At 35.3% G+C, this 16711-nt stretch overlaps 1 protein-coding gene across 1 annotated transcript; it reads left to right on the top strand.

The window, feature by feature from the left end:
- The first annotated feature begins 324 nt into the window (after positions 1 to 324).
- LOC121167480 (aldo-keto reductase family 1 member C1-like) lies at positions 325 to 16625 on the top strand. The gene is made up of 9 exons (XM_040996918.1): positions 325 to 479; positions 2568 to 2735; positions 3376 to 3492; positions 5417 to 5494; positions 6044 to 6166; positions 11849 to 11958; positions 12236 to 12401; positions 15218 to 15300; positions 16505 to 16625. Exons 1-9 carry the CDS (start codon positions 396 to 398, stop codon positions 16545 to 16547), a joined length of 972 nt encoding a protein of 323 aa, XP_040852852.1. The 5' UTR covers positions 325 to 395; the 3' UTR covers positions 16548 to 16625.
- Positions 16626 to 16711: the final 86 nt, after the last annotated feature.

The raw sequence follows: 16711 nt of genomic DNA, 5'->3' as shown, positions 1-16711 counted from the left end.
AAATATGAAAATTAAAACAAAATGAGGACTATCCATAATTTTTGGTGTAGCAAATGGCCTGTAATTACTTCAATAATAATTTACCATAATTGGTATTACATTATAAAAAGCAATTCATTAAAACATGTTTTCCTGATCGCTAGGAAGTTATTTGTTGAACAATTTACTTTCATGTAAAATAATTGAGCTGGTTCAACTAAATTTTGAGCTGGTTCAATTAAATATTGGTTCCGCAATATTTAATTTGCTTTAATACCAAGTGTCTCTCTAGTCATTGGTTAATAATTAAATCAAAATTTGCATACGTTTTAAAAGTCAAAAAATAAAGCAGTGTGTTTGGTAGCCCTGACTGAAAAGGCAGAAAATAGTGTGGTTAACCAGAAGAATAACCAACAATGGACCACAAGACCTATTGTGTGAAACTAAATGATGGCAACCTCATGCCTGCACTGGGATTTGGTACTGCTAGAAAATGGGAGGTGAGAATTATGTTTGTGGAATTGAAGGTTAACAAATAAATAGAAGAGGTTTTAGTGACTTAGTTTCTTGTTTTAAGTTTTCATTTTTCAGTGTGTCTCTGAGCAGGGCTGGGGATGGAGCATACTTGTAAGTTGTACCAGCGAGAGGCACAACACAAAGGGTACTTAGCCAGTTCTGCATCTGGTTCTGATCTCATAATCAGCTACTAATTTTTCTGGTCATTGGATGTTTCTCTCTTTTTAAAAATATTTTTCAATTGTGGTATAAAAAATAAAAATCAAATTAAGAGTCTTTTTTTTAAGGTTGAAAGCAAGTGAAATATTTCCTATGTTCATTTTATGATTGAAGACTTAATTTTTCCTTCCAAGCAAACAAATTTGCTCTGAATCTTTGTTGCTGAAATTATTGGAATTAATTTGCCTGAATGTTAATGGAATACAACCTTGAAAATAACAGCATAAGCAGCTGTCCTTAAGTAGATCATCTCAAATATAACTGTTGTAACTGGGAAAATACCAAAAAAAAAAAAAAACGTAACATTTTAGAGAATATTTGGAGTCCAACAAGACAGTTGGAACCTAATAATATCCAAATTGCTGGTCCTACTAATGCACACCATATTTAGCAAAAATTTTATATGTGGCTCTGTGAAATGAAAATCATTACAATGGATAATGTATCTTGGTCTGGAAGCTATCTTTTGGGATTAATATTTATAGAAGATAAAATTGTGTAACACTGGACTAAAGATGTTAACATTGGTAACTTTATTTTTCCAAATCTATGATAGAAAGAACGTTTTTAAAAGGCAATTTTGAGGACATATTGCAAGACTTGGTTATTTTCAAAGTCATGGCAGAGATGAATCCTGCGAGGCATCATTAGATCATTAGTTTTAATACTAGTTTTAATACTGTGCGAGAGTACTATGTGCCCCAACACCTAGGTTAGGACGACAGTATCACAAAATATGTGTCTCATTTGTATTTCATTAAAAGCAACTGATTTATAAAATTCCTATAGTAAACATTGCAACGTTTAATTTTCTTCTTTTCCTTTAACAAATACACTTTCAAATTTTCATGGACATGAAGCCTATTGATCTCCAATTGCACTGATTTTGCTGCATAAGATAAGATTAAATTCTTATTGCCAAGTAGTATTCCATAGTGTATGTATACCACATTTTCCTTATTAACCCAGTGTACCATGGATGAACAGCTGGGTTAATTCCATAATTTAGCTGTTGTGAATTGAGAGGCAGTAAGAATGGGGATACAAACAGCCGTCTTATGTGTTGATCTCATTTCACTTAGGTAAATTTCCTAGAGAGGGATGGCTGAGTCACATGGTAGGTCAATTTTTAGGTTTCTGAAAAATCTCCATGCTGTCTTTCATGAATGTACTAATTTTCATTCCCATCAACTACAGATGAGGATAAAATTTTTCCCATATCCTTGCCAGCATTAATTGTTTTATTGTTTCTGTATCCGATAACAACGTGACTGTATCTAAACACCTTTTAGAAATGGAGTAAAGAGTAACTGCTTTCAGATGGATAGAGGTATTGTCAGTAATGCAGCAAGTCTGTCAAACCTGTCTCCAGTGAGTGTTTTAGCAAATAAATCTCAGTATTTACTTTTAGACCTATTTTCTGGTGCATCATATTTTATATAGGTAGAATTTGCTGTGTTCTGGATGACTTCACTGCAATGGAGCTCACAGAGGCTTATGTCTTATTTCTTCCGTATTTCATTCCATGCACATATGCTCATTTCGCCTCTGCTAGTTTTATCTTGTAATCTTAGTATATTAATAATAATGGCCTGAAAACTTCTCAAACTCTAGGACTGGAAGTAACTAGTGATTGATCCAAGTTATTACCTAGATCTAGGAAGGTTCATTGAACTATTGGCCCTTATATTTGATTTGAAAATAACCCAGACTACCTGGAGTTGATCTTTGATCTCTAATTCAGAAGTAATCCAAAATTTGAGTAAAAATTGATTCTTGGGAAGGTTACTAGCACTGCACTAGGTATCTCTCATACATGTAACTCTACAAACAGTTTTTGATTGCTCCCTTAGGTTCCTAAAATTGAGTCTTTGGAGGCCACCAAATTAGCTATCGATGCTGGTTTCCGGCATTTTGATTCAGCTTATACATACAGCATTGAAGAGGAGGTTGGACTGGCAATCAGAAGCAAGATTGCGGAAGGAATTGTGCAAAGAAAAGAGATATTCTATACTTCAAAGGTGGTTTACATATAGTATCCAAGTATATGTTAGTTAAATATGATATATGAAACAGCTATGTAGTTGGCTTAATAGTTTTTGGTTAAATTTTCTTTATTGATTAACTTTAATTATTCTTATGGATTTATTATGTCCATATCCATTATAGGTTTCTAATCATTGTGTACAATTTTTAAAAATTTAAAAGACAGGTCTTTTAGAGACGTCTTTGGATGTTAAGCATGATATTTTTAAGTACTCTGTAATTATGTAAAACCCATTCAAATGTTCAAAATTATTTTCCCTTAGCTGTGAAAATGATATTGATGATTTGTTTTTTCTTATTCAGCAAAAGAAGGAAGAATTTGACTTTAACTTTGTAAACAGCTAATATTTTTCAATCTCTTATTTTTAGTATATGTGCTGCTGAAGCGAGCATGAATCTCTTAAGCGATATTTCCACTGTTCAGTAAAAACCAAGTGTATGCACTGTGATTTTACTTTAGTAGCTCACATTAAGGAATACACAATATAGAATGAAATATTTTTCCTTGTGTTGATCATATCAAACTAGTAGAATCATGTCAATATTAGCTAAAGCAAATCAATTCATTTATTAATGCATTATTCCAAAACAAGTTTCAATTATCAATCTTGACAGCTTTGGTGCACCTTCCATCAACCAGAGCTTGTTCGACCAGTCTTGGAAGATACATTGAGAAAACTTCAACTGGATTATGTTGATCTCTACGTTATTCATTTTCCAATGCCTTTGAAGGTTGGTAATTTGCATGAACAAACCTATTTCACATCAGTTATTGGCATGTATTACTTTAAGTATAGATCTTTATTTTTAGGAATGCTTAAATTAGGCCTATATAAATGTATAAACACATATTCTTGTAAGTTACAGAAATTACTCAAGAGAACTTATAGAAATATCTAAATGGAATAAGTAGTGAATGAGTCTAAAACACTGATAGATGTATTAGTTTAATATAATCTTCAGAAAATGACTTTGTTTCTGTCAATTTCTTACTTCCTCATTGCCACAAATGTGCTGGACTTCTGGCTAAATCCTTTAAATTGGTGGCAAATGTGATGTTGAGGTCATTCAATGCTCATTGTCACTAGTACTTGGCATATTTGCAGGTTGCAGCATGAAAATCAATCTTTTAAGGCCATGATTATGTCAAGTACTTGTCCTTGGAATAACACGTGTTTTGGGAGAACATTTGCCAGAGACACTCTCCCACTCACCTGAGAGCTTGCAAAGGATGCATGGATTGGTTAGAAGACAAGAAAGAGGCAATGTGGACCACTAAAGCATGATGCTCATAAAGGACAGCTCAAGAAAGTTACCTTATTTATTTATGCACAGATCATCACAGGCTTTTGCACAACATCCAACTGCTTCATTTTTACTTAGTCATATACTAATTACCACCACCTTCATCTAGTACTGAATCAATTATTTTTTGTTTTTTTGTTAAAGGGCAGTGAAAGGGATCAGGGCAACTCAGCCTTTCTGTGAACAGAGGACTTTTATAAGAAACTTCTTTTACCTTTTTAAACTGTTTTTTTTTTCCCTAAATATAAGTGCAAACATAAGGTAAAATTTTAAAACCATTTTTCTTTGGGGATTCCCATTCGTCTCCTTTTAGAAGAAGCCCCATATACTTTCTGCTCTCTGTGTGAGAAACCAAAATGCGTCATTTCAAATGATGTAACAGTTTGTGGCTGCACGGTAAACAAACTCTTTGTACCTCAATGATTGCCATCTGTTCCAAGATATTATCAAGCCATTTCTTAACTAAACTCCAGGACAAAGGTGGGCACATAACAGGATGCTTGGGGACATTGTGGGCTCAATGTACTATTGTATGCTTTTAGTTGTGTGTCATTGCCTTAAGTTGCTAATGATGTTTTTATCATAACATGATTGATCTGCTTGGGATGTTATACCAGTTACAGGGATCACTTCACATTTGAAGAAAAACAACACCCTCAGGAGAATTATGAAATATCAGAGAGTTGATCGAGTGTCCATAAAATGGGGTGAGCAATGAAGTGACCAGAGATATTCTGCCAGGCCTTGCCATGCAGCCAGGAAGTCCTCACAGCCTCGCTAACCGAGGAGTAGTGCTAGTCACACCCTAGCTACATCTGTCCCAACTGAATGGCTTTCCATATGCATTGATCTTGCTTTTTAGACTTGGTCAAGATTGCAATCTATTGTACCTGGAGATCAAAGCTGTATAACTTCTAATTTTTCTAGTGCAAACACTTTTAGATGAAAGTCTAGAACTATTCAAAATAAAATAGATCAACTAGGAGACACTATTGGAAATAGTACATATATATGCAATACATAGTAATTACATAATATATAGTGTATTATGTAATATAGTACATAATATACTATATAGTACATAATATATAGTATATATAATATATATATAGTATTCCTTCTCTGTGTATATATACACACACATATATACAGAAGAGGAAATAGAGGAAATCTGCCCCCAAAGTATGTTCCTTGAAATTCACCATGGAAAATATTTTTAAATGTGTTCATAGAGGATGTTGTTGCATCGACTTTACAAAGGTTTATTGTTTTGCCCTAGATATTTGTCTAAGAGCATATTATGAGTATAAACCTCAATTTTTAATCACTGTTTTAATGACTTCTTCTCTAGCCAGGTGAACAACTATTGCCAAAAGGTGAAGATGGAAAAGTATTATATGACACCGTGGATCTCTGTACCACATGGGAGGTGAGTTCCTGGAGATGCCACAGAAAAGCAAGCTTACAGAGAGTCAGGTTATCTCACCTCTATGAATGTGGGAGTCACAGCTTTAGATGCAGACATTTCTGATTTGGATGGAGGCTGTTTGTGTGGGCGGGGAAGAAGGGAAAGAGAGAGAGAGAGCACGCAAGTAATATATTAATGGACTATAATCAGAAGAAATGGAAAAATGACATAAAAAGTAATTTTTCTGCTCTATCTGCACTATTCTCTTCAGTTTTGTAAGGTGGATATATTAACATATATAAATATATAATTCATATGTATATATAAAATAAACATTAGCATATATAATATAATGAATTACATATTATATTTAATATTTATATACATGATATAATATATATATCCCCTTACAGTATTTACATTTTTCCTCTCTCTCTCTCATGCTATTTTTTCCTTATCAGAATATTCAGTGTTAATTATCTTAACTGCGATTCTTCAAAGGTGCTCCTAATAATAATACTTAGCATTTGTATCTGTAAATAATACAGTTTTGCAACCATTCTTCCACAGGCCATGGAAAAATGTAAGGATGCAGGGTTGGCCAAGTCCATTGGGGTCTCTAACTTTAACCGCAGACAGCTGGAGATGATCCTGAACAAGCCAGGGCTCAAATACAAACCTGTTTGCAACCAGGTAAGGCCCTTTAGCCTTGTATCCTTTTCTTCATTCTGTGATTCCTGTTCTAGTGGTAGATGTTCATTTCTACTCCCATTTTATTTATGCCTTTGTGGACTGTGAGTTTCTAAGAGTATTGTTTCTGTTTAGAAAAGAACTATAGGACCTTCCCTTGGTTCTGTGAATGATAAAATCCTATATGGAACAATTGGGAGGGCTTTAGATCTGAATTCATTGTAATAATCCATGGAGGCAAAGTGGTTAAGGAAGGCAGCAGTTGTTAATGTGTCACATAGGGAAGGTGGGCTCACGCTTGAGTTACCAAGGATGATCAGAGTTTAAAGGTGAGAGCATGGATATGAAGGGAATTGTGTTTAAGGAAGATGGTAAATTAGATAGGTCATGATGATTCATATGCAGTCTGGATGCCTGAGTCCTTTCTCTTGAGACCTGCCTTTAGGTATCTGAACCATAGTCACAGTTCCGTGAAGAGGTAAGTAGAAACTAAGGCAGTCATGCATGGTAGACAAAAAAAGTTACCTGTTTCTGGTGATACAAGTGATGAATTAAATCATTGCTGAGAACTTTTAGTAGAGTTAGACTTTCTCTACTTATTAGAGAAAGTGCCCACCTATACCTAAGCCTGCTTCCTATTTTATGTGGTCAAGTAGCTGAGGAAACACAAGTATTCTGTAATCGATTCTTTGCTATAGTTTTTTAAAAACTAGTAGTATTGATACAGGGATTTTAAATTAGAAAAAAAAATACAACTTAGAAAACTTACAAATTTTCTATTTAATATAGAGCACGATGATTGCAAGATATATTAAATATTTCTCATATTACTATCCCTCTATTTTTAGAAAAGCTTCCAAATAATCTGAACTTTTGATGTAATATTTAGAAAAGTCATCTTTTCCCATCTATAGACAAAATTGCTGATTTTTAAATAAAGATTTATTTATTTTTATTACAAAGTAAGATATACAGACAGGAGGAGAGACAGAGAGGAAGATCTTCCGTCCGATGATTCATTCCCCAAGTGTCCACAGTGGCTGGTGCTGTGCCGAATTGAAGCTGGGAACCAGGAATCTCTTCCAGGTCTCCCATGCAGGTGCAGGGTCCCAAAGCTTTGGGCCATCCTGAACTGCTTTCCCAGGTCACAAGCAGGGAGCTGGATGGGAAATGGAGCTGCCGGGATTAGAACTGGTGACCATATAGGATTCTGGCGTGTTCAAGGTGAGGACTTTAGCCACTAGGCCATGGTGCTGGGCCCAAATTGCTGTTATTTTGACATGCTACCAATTGTATGTAAAAATATTTGAGTGTATTGGAGAAATTGCTATTATTACAGATGTCCGAAGTATCTAGGAATGAAAAGTTTTGCATCAAAATTACATTCCCATTATCAAGCATTTCATTCTGCTTCATCCACTGCATTACTACTTAAAGTACTTGGAATAGCCAGGTTGGACTGGGCTAACACAAGGAGCTGGCAAGCAAAGTGAAATCTCCCATGTATGTGGTGAGGATCTAACCACCTGGGTCATTACCTGTTGCTTCTCAATGTCTACACTGGCAGTAATTTAGAATTAAAAGTTGGCTTTGGGAACTCAGAAACTCTGACATGGGACTCAAATGACTTAACCTTTAGGCCAAATTTCTGGCTATCAATCTCTTTTCTCAAAGATTCCTAATCAATTTCTCCCCACAATCCTGATGATATGCAAACTGATTTTGTTTGTATTCTGAATGTCCGATATTATTTTCTGATAATAACAAGTAGTCATTTTCCATTCCAATCTTTCCTTTAGAATTCAGGCCTGAATCTCTTATTAGTTTAAGATTGAACATTTTTGACAGAAAATTGTCTTCATAAAATTGTGTTTCGTAAGTTGAACCTCATTGGGAATCATTAAAAAATTGTTTTTACCAATTTAAATATGCTATTTTTCTTTTTATATTTAAATTTTCTGCTAATATAGAGAAAAAGGCTACTGATTTTTGTGTGCTGATTTTATATCCTGCAATTTCAGCAAACTCCTTATGAGTCTGTTAAAGTCTCTTGGTTCCAATAATTAGCAAATCACATCAGCTGCAAACAAGGATAAGTTTACTGTCTCGTTTGCAGTTTATATTCCAATTTCCATTTCTTGGTTAACGACTTTGGCTAAAACTATCAGGACCACATGGAAAAGCCATGTCCTTGTCTAGTTCTGGGACTTGGTGGAAAACCCTCCAACTTTTCCTCATCGATTACGTTGACTATGGGTTGGTCACAGTTTGTCTTGATTACTCTGAGTAATGTTCCTTCTATACCCAAGTTACTTAAGTTCTTTACCATAAAAAGGGTGTTGCATTTTTTCAAATGTTTTCTCTCTATCTACTTAGATGATCATATGACTTTTACAACTCCTTAATGGGATGTATCGCACTTATTGATTTGGGCATGTTGAACTATCTTTACAAAGCAGGGATAAATCCCATCTGATCCAGGTAAATTATATTTCTGATGTTTTATTAGAATAAACTAGCTAGTATCTTGTTGAAGACGTTTGAATCTATTTTAATCAGGAATACTGTTCTTCCAGTTATCTTCTTTTTTGTGTCACTTTTCTGTTCTGGAGGTTAGGAAGCACTTTTTCTCCTAGCCACTAAATCATGCATTTACTGCAGATGCTAGGTATAGTTCTAGTAAGACAGTCTCATATTGCCCTCATTCTCCTGCACTTATCAAAGATCCTCTTCCCTCTTTCCCCTCTCTTCATCAGTTTTTGAAAAGATAAAATATTTATCCACTGTGTGGTCACAGGCTTATTTCCCCACTAATCATAATGTTAAACAAGCATAAGTTGGAAGAAGACAGTGCTATGGATGTATGTGGGGCTTGAAGGGCGAATGGGTCACTGATACAAGATGGTGACTAACAGTCAAGGTCACTGTGTTAACATGTGGTGAGCAACATGGCGGCCAAGGACAGAGCTCTGGGCGTGAAGGAGGGTAGGGGTCATGTTGTTTCAAAGAAAGACTGATTGGCCAGGGTCATTTTGCTCACCTACCCCTGGGCAATAGGAGGTGGCTTCTGCAGTCATGCTGATGACAATGGGCTACTAGTTTATCCCCTTTGGAATTCCTGGGATTCCTGGCCTGACACTATTTGCTACCCTATATAAGAAACTGAATTTCCCAAATAAACCAGAACTGCTTAGACGGAATCCATGTTGCGTTTGTCTGTCTCTCGCATGCCAGGAGGCTGGATGGCGGACAAAAGGTTCATCCCCTCCAGCAATAGGGTACTGGAGGAATCTGCCAGGAAGACCCTGCAGGCATATATACAAGGGTTAAGATGACAATCATACCCCAAAATGACCATTGTATTCATATAGGAAACTGGCATATATTGGTTCATCCCAATACCTGTGGCTGGGCCTAGCTGAAAGCAAAAAATCTGGATTTCCATGCAGGTCCCCCATTTGAGTGGCAGGGCACAGATTGTTCAGCCCTCTTCTGCTGCTTTTCTAGGGACAGAGCAGAGATAGGGATCAGAAGCAAAGGCTCAAATCTGGGCTCAGATGAAGGATGTTGAAGTCAGTCAAAGTTGGTAGCCTAACCCACTAGGACACAACTAGCTTTTTTTGGTCACTTAATTAACCTAGTCATAATCATATCTCTTCTTTCTGAGCATTATGTTCCCTCACCACTGCAGTTATTACTATATGTATTTTCACTGTTCAGCAGAGATGGACTTAGTGCAAAGAGCCAAGAATAACATGGGTGGGCTACTGGCTGATGGTCAATAGCAAAGTTTATTAACAGCATCAAACTTTTTAAAGACAGGTGATCATATAAGCATGAGGGAAGAGGGGTTTGAGGAATTTACACTTCAACAGCAAGTGGAAGTCTCTTAATGGATTTGTTCATCTAACAGATTCCTTTCTTCAGTCTGTTAGTTCCTGTTACCCTGCCTTGCAGAGGAGGCACCTCTCTTTGATCTATCTAAACTTGAACTAGGGAGTCTCTTCCTGTTCATTTCCATATTAACTGTTCCTGGAGCCTTCCCGGCAGAATTGCAACTGGCTCTGGCTCCACACTAGCAAGGATTTCAAATGTCCTTTCTTTAATCAATTGTATTTCTACAGATCTGGTCAGTTGTCCTCCGATATATATATATATATATATTTTATAAATATATTTATAAATATTTATAAATATTTTATAAATATTTTAAAAATATATATATATTTTAAAGACTTATTTACTTTTATTTCAAGATTTTATTCTTATAAAGGTGGCGGGGGGCGGGGGGTACATCCATTCCAGATGGCTACAGTGGTCACAGCTGAGCTCATCTGAAGTTGGTAGCCAAGAACTTCTTCCTGGGTTCCCAAATGCATGCGATGGTCCAGTCTTGGGTATTCCTCTGCTGCCTTCCCAGGCCGCAAGAAGAGAGCGGGATCAGAAGTAGAGCAGCTATGCCCATATGGTATGCCAGTATATGGAGGCAGAGAGGATTATCCTGCAATGCCAGCATGCTGGCTCCATTAGTAATCTTTTGAGTGTTAGATGTCATGGGAAAAATGTATTATATGATTTATTTTTAAGTCATAGTCTAGTATTTGTTATATTTTCGCCTGGATTGATTATTTTATTAGAATTTATCAATACTGATCTTCATTTTTAACTATTCTTTCTACTTTGCTATATGACATTTAATGTAAAAATATAGCCAAGATATCCCATACCTATTCTTGTATGATAGAGCAAACATATATGCCATACATTTAATTAGCAATGTTTTTTTAAAAAACAATTATTTATTTTTAAAGATTTATATACTTTTATTAGAAAGGTGGATATACAGAGAGAAGGAGAGACAGAGCGAAAGATCTTCTGTCTGATGGTTCATTCCCCAAGTGACCACAATAGCTGGAGCTAAGCCAATCTGAAGCCAGGAGCTAGGAGCTCTTCCAGGTCCCCTACTCGGGTACAGGATCCCAAAGCTTTGGGCCATCCTCAACTGCTGTCCCAGGCCACAACCAGGAGGCTAGATGGGAAGCAGCGCCTCCAGGATTAGAACCAGTGACCATATGGGATCCTGCCTCTACAAGGCAAGGACTTTAACCACTATGCTATCGCTCCAGGCCCCAAAACCTTTAATGTCACAATCACCATCAGATAAGTTTTGCTTTCTCGCTTTCTCTCTATATATACATATATCTATTACTATCAACATGCATTTTTATTCATTTTGTGTACCAAATTCGATTTTATTCATTATTCACTATGATGCGGAAATCCACATGCAACCATTGGTAATATTGCTAGCAAACCAATTATTTTGCTCATTCGACGTTCCCTCATGAATCTTTGAACATATACTTACCTTTTGGTACAATTCAATGTCAAGTATCTAAACAGTTATTTTCTTTTCCTAGAAGTGAAAATTTACATGATTTCTCAGATTGAAAAAAAGTTAAACATGTATTATCAGTCCCAGGATGTTGATTTACGTGAGGGATTTCTTCTCAATGTTTTAAGTGTTAATATCTTTTAAAATCATACTTTGCTTTGAAATTTTCAATTTCTATTTTGGGTTACTTAGGTTTTCTTTGTATTTATTTTCATTTTTGAACTTGTATCTTTCATGTAAATGTTTGCACCTCAAATAATTGTAAACTTTTCTATGTTGTTTCTCTACAGGTGGAATGTCACATTTATCTCAACCAGAGCAAACTGCTGGATTTCTGCAAGTCCAAGGACATTGTTCTGGTGGCCTATGGTGTTTTGGGGACACAAAGATATGAAAACTGGTAATGAAAGCAACACAAAGTTTACCTAAAACACTTTTGTTGTAGAAACATTTACGATCATAGCCTAACCAGTTTTCTGGATTTAACTCTGAACTTTACATAGTACAAATGCAGTCTTTACATTTCTAGCAAAACCTCAAATGAGAGTGATGCTGCTGGCCTGAGCCCACCCTGGAGAAGCACTGATACAGAGAAGGTCCTACAGTCTGTTCTGGAAACCTCCCAATAAAACAAATACACTCATTCAGAAATTCAATTTAGCTTCATTTCCTTCTAGGGTGAATCCGGACACCCCAGTTCTCTTAGAAGATCCAGTTCTTTGTGCCTTGGCAAAAAAATACAAGCGAAGTCCAGCCCAGATTTCCCTGCGATACCTACTCCAGCGTGAAATTGTGGTCTTGGCCAAGAGTTTCAGTGAGAAGCGGATCAAAGAGAATATGCAGGTAATGGGCAAGGCTGTGGGCATCTAGGCTCCTAAAGCATATTTCATATGTGTGTTTTTCTGCAAGCTTTCCAGATACAATTCACTATCTCAGTGTCCCTGTGATTTCCTAAATGTTTATTCTCTGTGCTCATTTATGATTTTTCTTCCATTGGGCCCTGCACTGCAGCCAAGAGGCTAAAGTCCTCACCTTGCAAGTGCTGGGTTCCCATTAGGGCACTGGTTCGTTTCCCAGCTTCCCTACTTTCATTTCAGCTCCCTGCTTGTGGCCTGATTGTATTTATTCCCTCTGATTTGTGCCTTTAGCTTGGTACATTTTTAAGTCTTACTCATTTAAATAGACCAGCTTTTAACATTAAAACACAAGAAAACCAAAATATATTAGCTACAGAATTTATGAAGCATAACCTCTCCAATGTAGACATTCGATTTAAAAAGCTTCAATCATAGCTCATAATTTTATAGTTTGAAAATTAACCTTGGTCATCTGACTATGTCTAATACTTCTGCTCCAGCTGGTAGTCTTTGTGTTTCTAATGGATTCTTTCATACATTTTCTGAACAATCTGGAGCTCTGATGAAGAATTTTGTTGAGCTACTCCCTGTTCCACTTCGATTCTCCTCATTTAGTTTCCAGTCTTTCAGTCAAGAATATCCGGATTGGTATCACCCCCTGGCAGGGTGCTAAGGTAGTCAGTGGATAATTGCAAAGCCTTCTGGAAACAGATATATACTACTATTTCTATTGAATTCTGCTGATCAGTATATATTCACTGAAATATAGTTATGTGCTTTGTGAGAAAAAGATGGAATTCTGTGTGGTGGGTGTATGCATTTCCTAAACAAATAGGAGTGTGTTGGAAAATGTGGAGATTGGGAAAATTTCTCCTGTATTCTCTTATTTTTTTAAAAAAATGTAAATTTTTTAGTTTGAAGTTATAGTAGCACATTCACTCACACACACACACACACACACACACACACACACACACACACACAGAGGCGGGGTGGAGGACTGGTATCTGCTGATTCATTCCACAAATGATTGCATCAGCCAGGTCAAAGTGACAATTCAATAAGTACTAGGAACACTATCAAGGTTTTATTTTTGTTTTAATTTTTTTCTATGGGTGGCATTGGCCCAATTACTTAGATCATCTTCTTCTGCCTTCCTATGCACATTAGTAGCAAGTGTGGTCATTAGTGGAGAACCTGGAGTAGAATCAAACCATCCAAGGTGGTATCACAAGTGCTAATTTAACCTTCTGGCATGACAACAACCCTGTATTATCTTATATAGGAATACATTGAGTATTCTCTACGCCTGTTTGGTAATATAGAATAAGATAATATAGAATAAGAATTTTCATTACCAAATTTAACTTCCAGCTATTGACCTTAAGTAATATATATTGGGGCCATCATCAATTTGGAAACCCTGATTTTCTGACAACTACAAGGATTCTATTCAATAAATGTGACATCAAATTATACTTAAGTATGAAGTCTTTTCACACATTTCAATATATTTGATGGCATTTTAATGAGGAATTTATACTCATATACAGTCTGATTTATTGGTAGAAAAGTGCTAATTATGATGTTATTTTCTAACTGTTCATTTTGAGTACCATAGTCATTGTATCAGAGATACTGGCTCCAAGAGCATCTCTGTGTATTTCTTCTCTGTGTATTTCATTCTTATTGCAATCATGATATGGAATTCATTCATTTTTTTCATCAGGTAAATTGATACAAAAAATATGATGTATATACACAACCATATCCTATCATTTCCAGCAAAATATCTGATACTGTAGAACACCATGTTAGCTGAAATACGTCACGTACCAAAAAACATATGCTGCATGTTTTGTATCGGGTGTGGGAGTTGAATTTAAAAAAATGACCATTACAATCTTCAAGAGATACAGGAATATGGAGAGTTTGAATTAAAACAGGGAATTCGAATGTGGTGTGGTTTATGGATTTTGAGCAATATGCTGATATCAGTAGTAGAAGAATTTGGGTATGGGGTATGGGAACTCTACGCAAAACTCTACAATTTCTGTTTTGTTACTTTAAAGCTATTCTGAAATGAAAAAAGTAACAAGAACAAAAAGACATAAAAGAAAAGATATATAAACAAAAATATTCAATAAGTATATAATGATCATATATTTCCTAGATTCCTTTAATGTTAACCCTTTGGCATTTCTCATTCTCTTTTTCTGAATCCCTATACAATCTAATACAAAACTCACAAAATATGAATTTGTTATTGTGTGTTATTCATTAGTGGCGATTCCTCTAGTCTTCATGGTGTCACTACATCAGGCAATGTTAAGTTTCAATGGAGTTGCAGTGTCCTTTGCACCTGATGCTACTAGCACTTGGGTGATTTTTTTTCCCTTGAATTAAATTCTAGATGTTAATAGGTGAAATGCAAACACCTAAATGCCATCATGCAACTTGGTAAATTATAAATTTCAAAAATTTTCTCCTGTATTTTTCTAGAATCTAAATGCATGATTCTCCTCCGTACTTTGCCAGTTCTGCTTCTTCAGCTTCCTTTTAGATTTCCTTTTACCTGTAGTCTTGTACAGCTCAAATTAGCTATATCTGGGAAGGAATTTCTACTTAGTGTTAGTTGATAATTATCAATCGCATGCATTTTGCCTTGATGTCTTTAAGGTTTGGAAATGTCTCAAATATTCATGTATGATTTTTACATAATCCTGTGTAATTTCTTAAATTTTCCACATTTTAAATAAAAAAACAGTAAAATAATAAAAGAATATTTTGCTTTCCTGTTAGGTTTTTGAATTCCACTTGACTCCTGAAGATATGAAAACCCTAGATGGCCTGAACAGAAATATTCGATATTTCACTGCCAGTCCGTAAGTGACTTTGGCATGTATCTTACCACAACTTATTGTCTGAACAGGAATATAGAATGATTGATGAAAGTTACCTCACCATCAGAAAGAGAAGTCACAATGAACCCGAAATGAAGCAGGGATTTTCTTCCAAGTTTCTCAATAGATCCCCGGTCACTGATACAGGAACCAGTTAGCAGGTTCCATGTCAGTGTGGACTTCTTTGCATGTTTCTCTATGCTGCTCATTCCATACAACATTTCAAACCTGGAAATGCCATTGCTGAATCGACACCTCCATAAAGACCTCTGTGTTCTAGAATGATCTGGAAGGCATATACTATGATTATTATCAATAGAGTTTATTTTGTATTTTCAAAATCAGGTTTATATCATGTTATTGAAACATGATTAATTTATTATCAAATTAAAAGCATTCATGTTAACTTTATGTTCCTTAACTGAAATTCCCATCATCTTCAAATGAAATGATTACTTGCATACTGGTCATGCAATATTATGTCATTTCAAGAATTCAAAATCATATTGATCCTGATTTGATCAAAGGAATACTTAGTTTTTATGTTGTGAAAAATGGAGATCTTAATTAAGTTATAAGCTTTGTAGAAGAAAAATTGAAACTGAATGAAAGGAAACATAAGCAAAATTGGCACTATTTGATTTTTATAGTCAAAAAACATTGTTATACTTTCTTCATATTCAAAAATGATAGACTATAAGAATGGGAATATGTTGCTATTTAGGGTAAGCATAAATTAAATTTTTGTTATCAAGGTTGAAAATTTTATTAAGTATAAAGAATATTGAAGAAAAAGTAGGCATATCATGTAAACAGAGAGAGAGATCTGTTAGTAATATTACTATCTTAAATTTTCTTGAAATTGAGGAGGAATTTATTGCATTAGTCTCCATTTGATACAAGTTAGTCTTTTATTACTTTGCTTTATTGTTCTATCTGGATAGGGAATACGAATATGTTGACTCTGTGTTGTTTGGTAAATACTTAGCAAAAGCATATAATTTGAATAATTTTGTTCATAAAAGGGATTATTATAAGGCAATCATGAAAACAAGAAAGGAATGGTCTTTAACCAGTAACAATATATAATAGCTAATTTCTTCTTAATAGTAATTTCATAACTTTCTTATCATCATTCATATGGAATTATTAAATTCTGTTTATGCATTTTTGTTTCTCATTTTAGTTTGAGAGGACATCCTAACTACCCATTTTTGGATGAATATTGACATTGAGCCCTACTCATGTCTTCTATCAGAAGCTTCTGCATTCATTTCACCATACGGGGACCTTTCAAAAACTGGATAGAGTTGGGGCTGGGAATCTGACTTTTCAGTTATGGTTTTCAGGAAATCTAGTGATCTTGTTTTTAGTGGATCAGTCAGTTGCCATG

The sequence above is a fragment of the Ochotona curzoniae genome, unplaced genomic scaffold (genome assembly GCF_017591425.1).
Source record: "Ochotona curzoniae isolate NIBS_2020 unplaced genomic scaffold, NIBS_Ocur_1.0 patch374, whole genome shotgun sequence".
Lineage (NCBI taxonomy): Eukaryota > Metazoa > Chordata > Mammalia > Lagomorpha > Ochotonidae > Ochotona > Ochotona curzoniae.
This window is presented reverse-complemented; position numbering and strand designations above follow the sequence as displayed.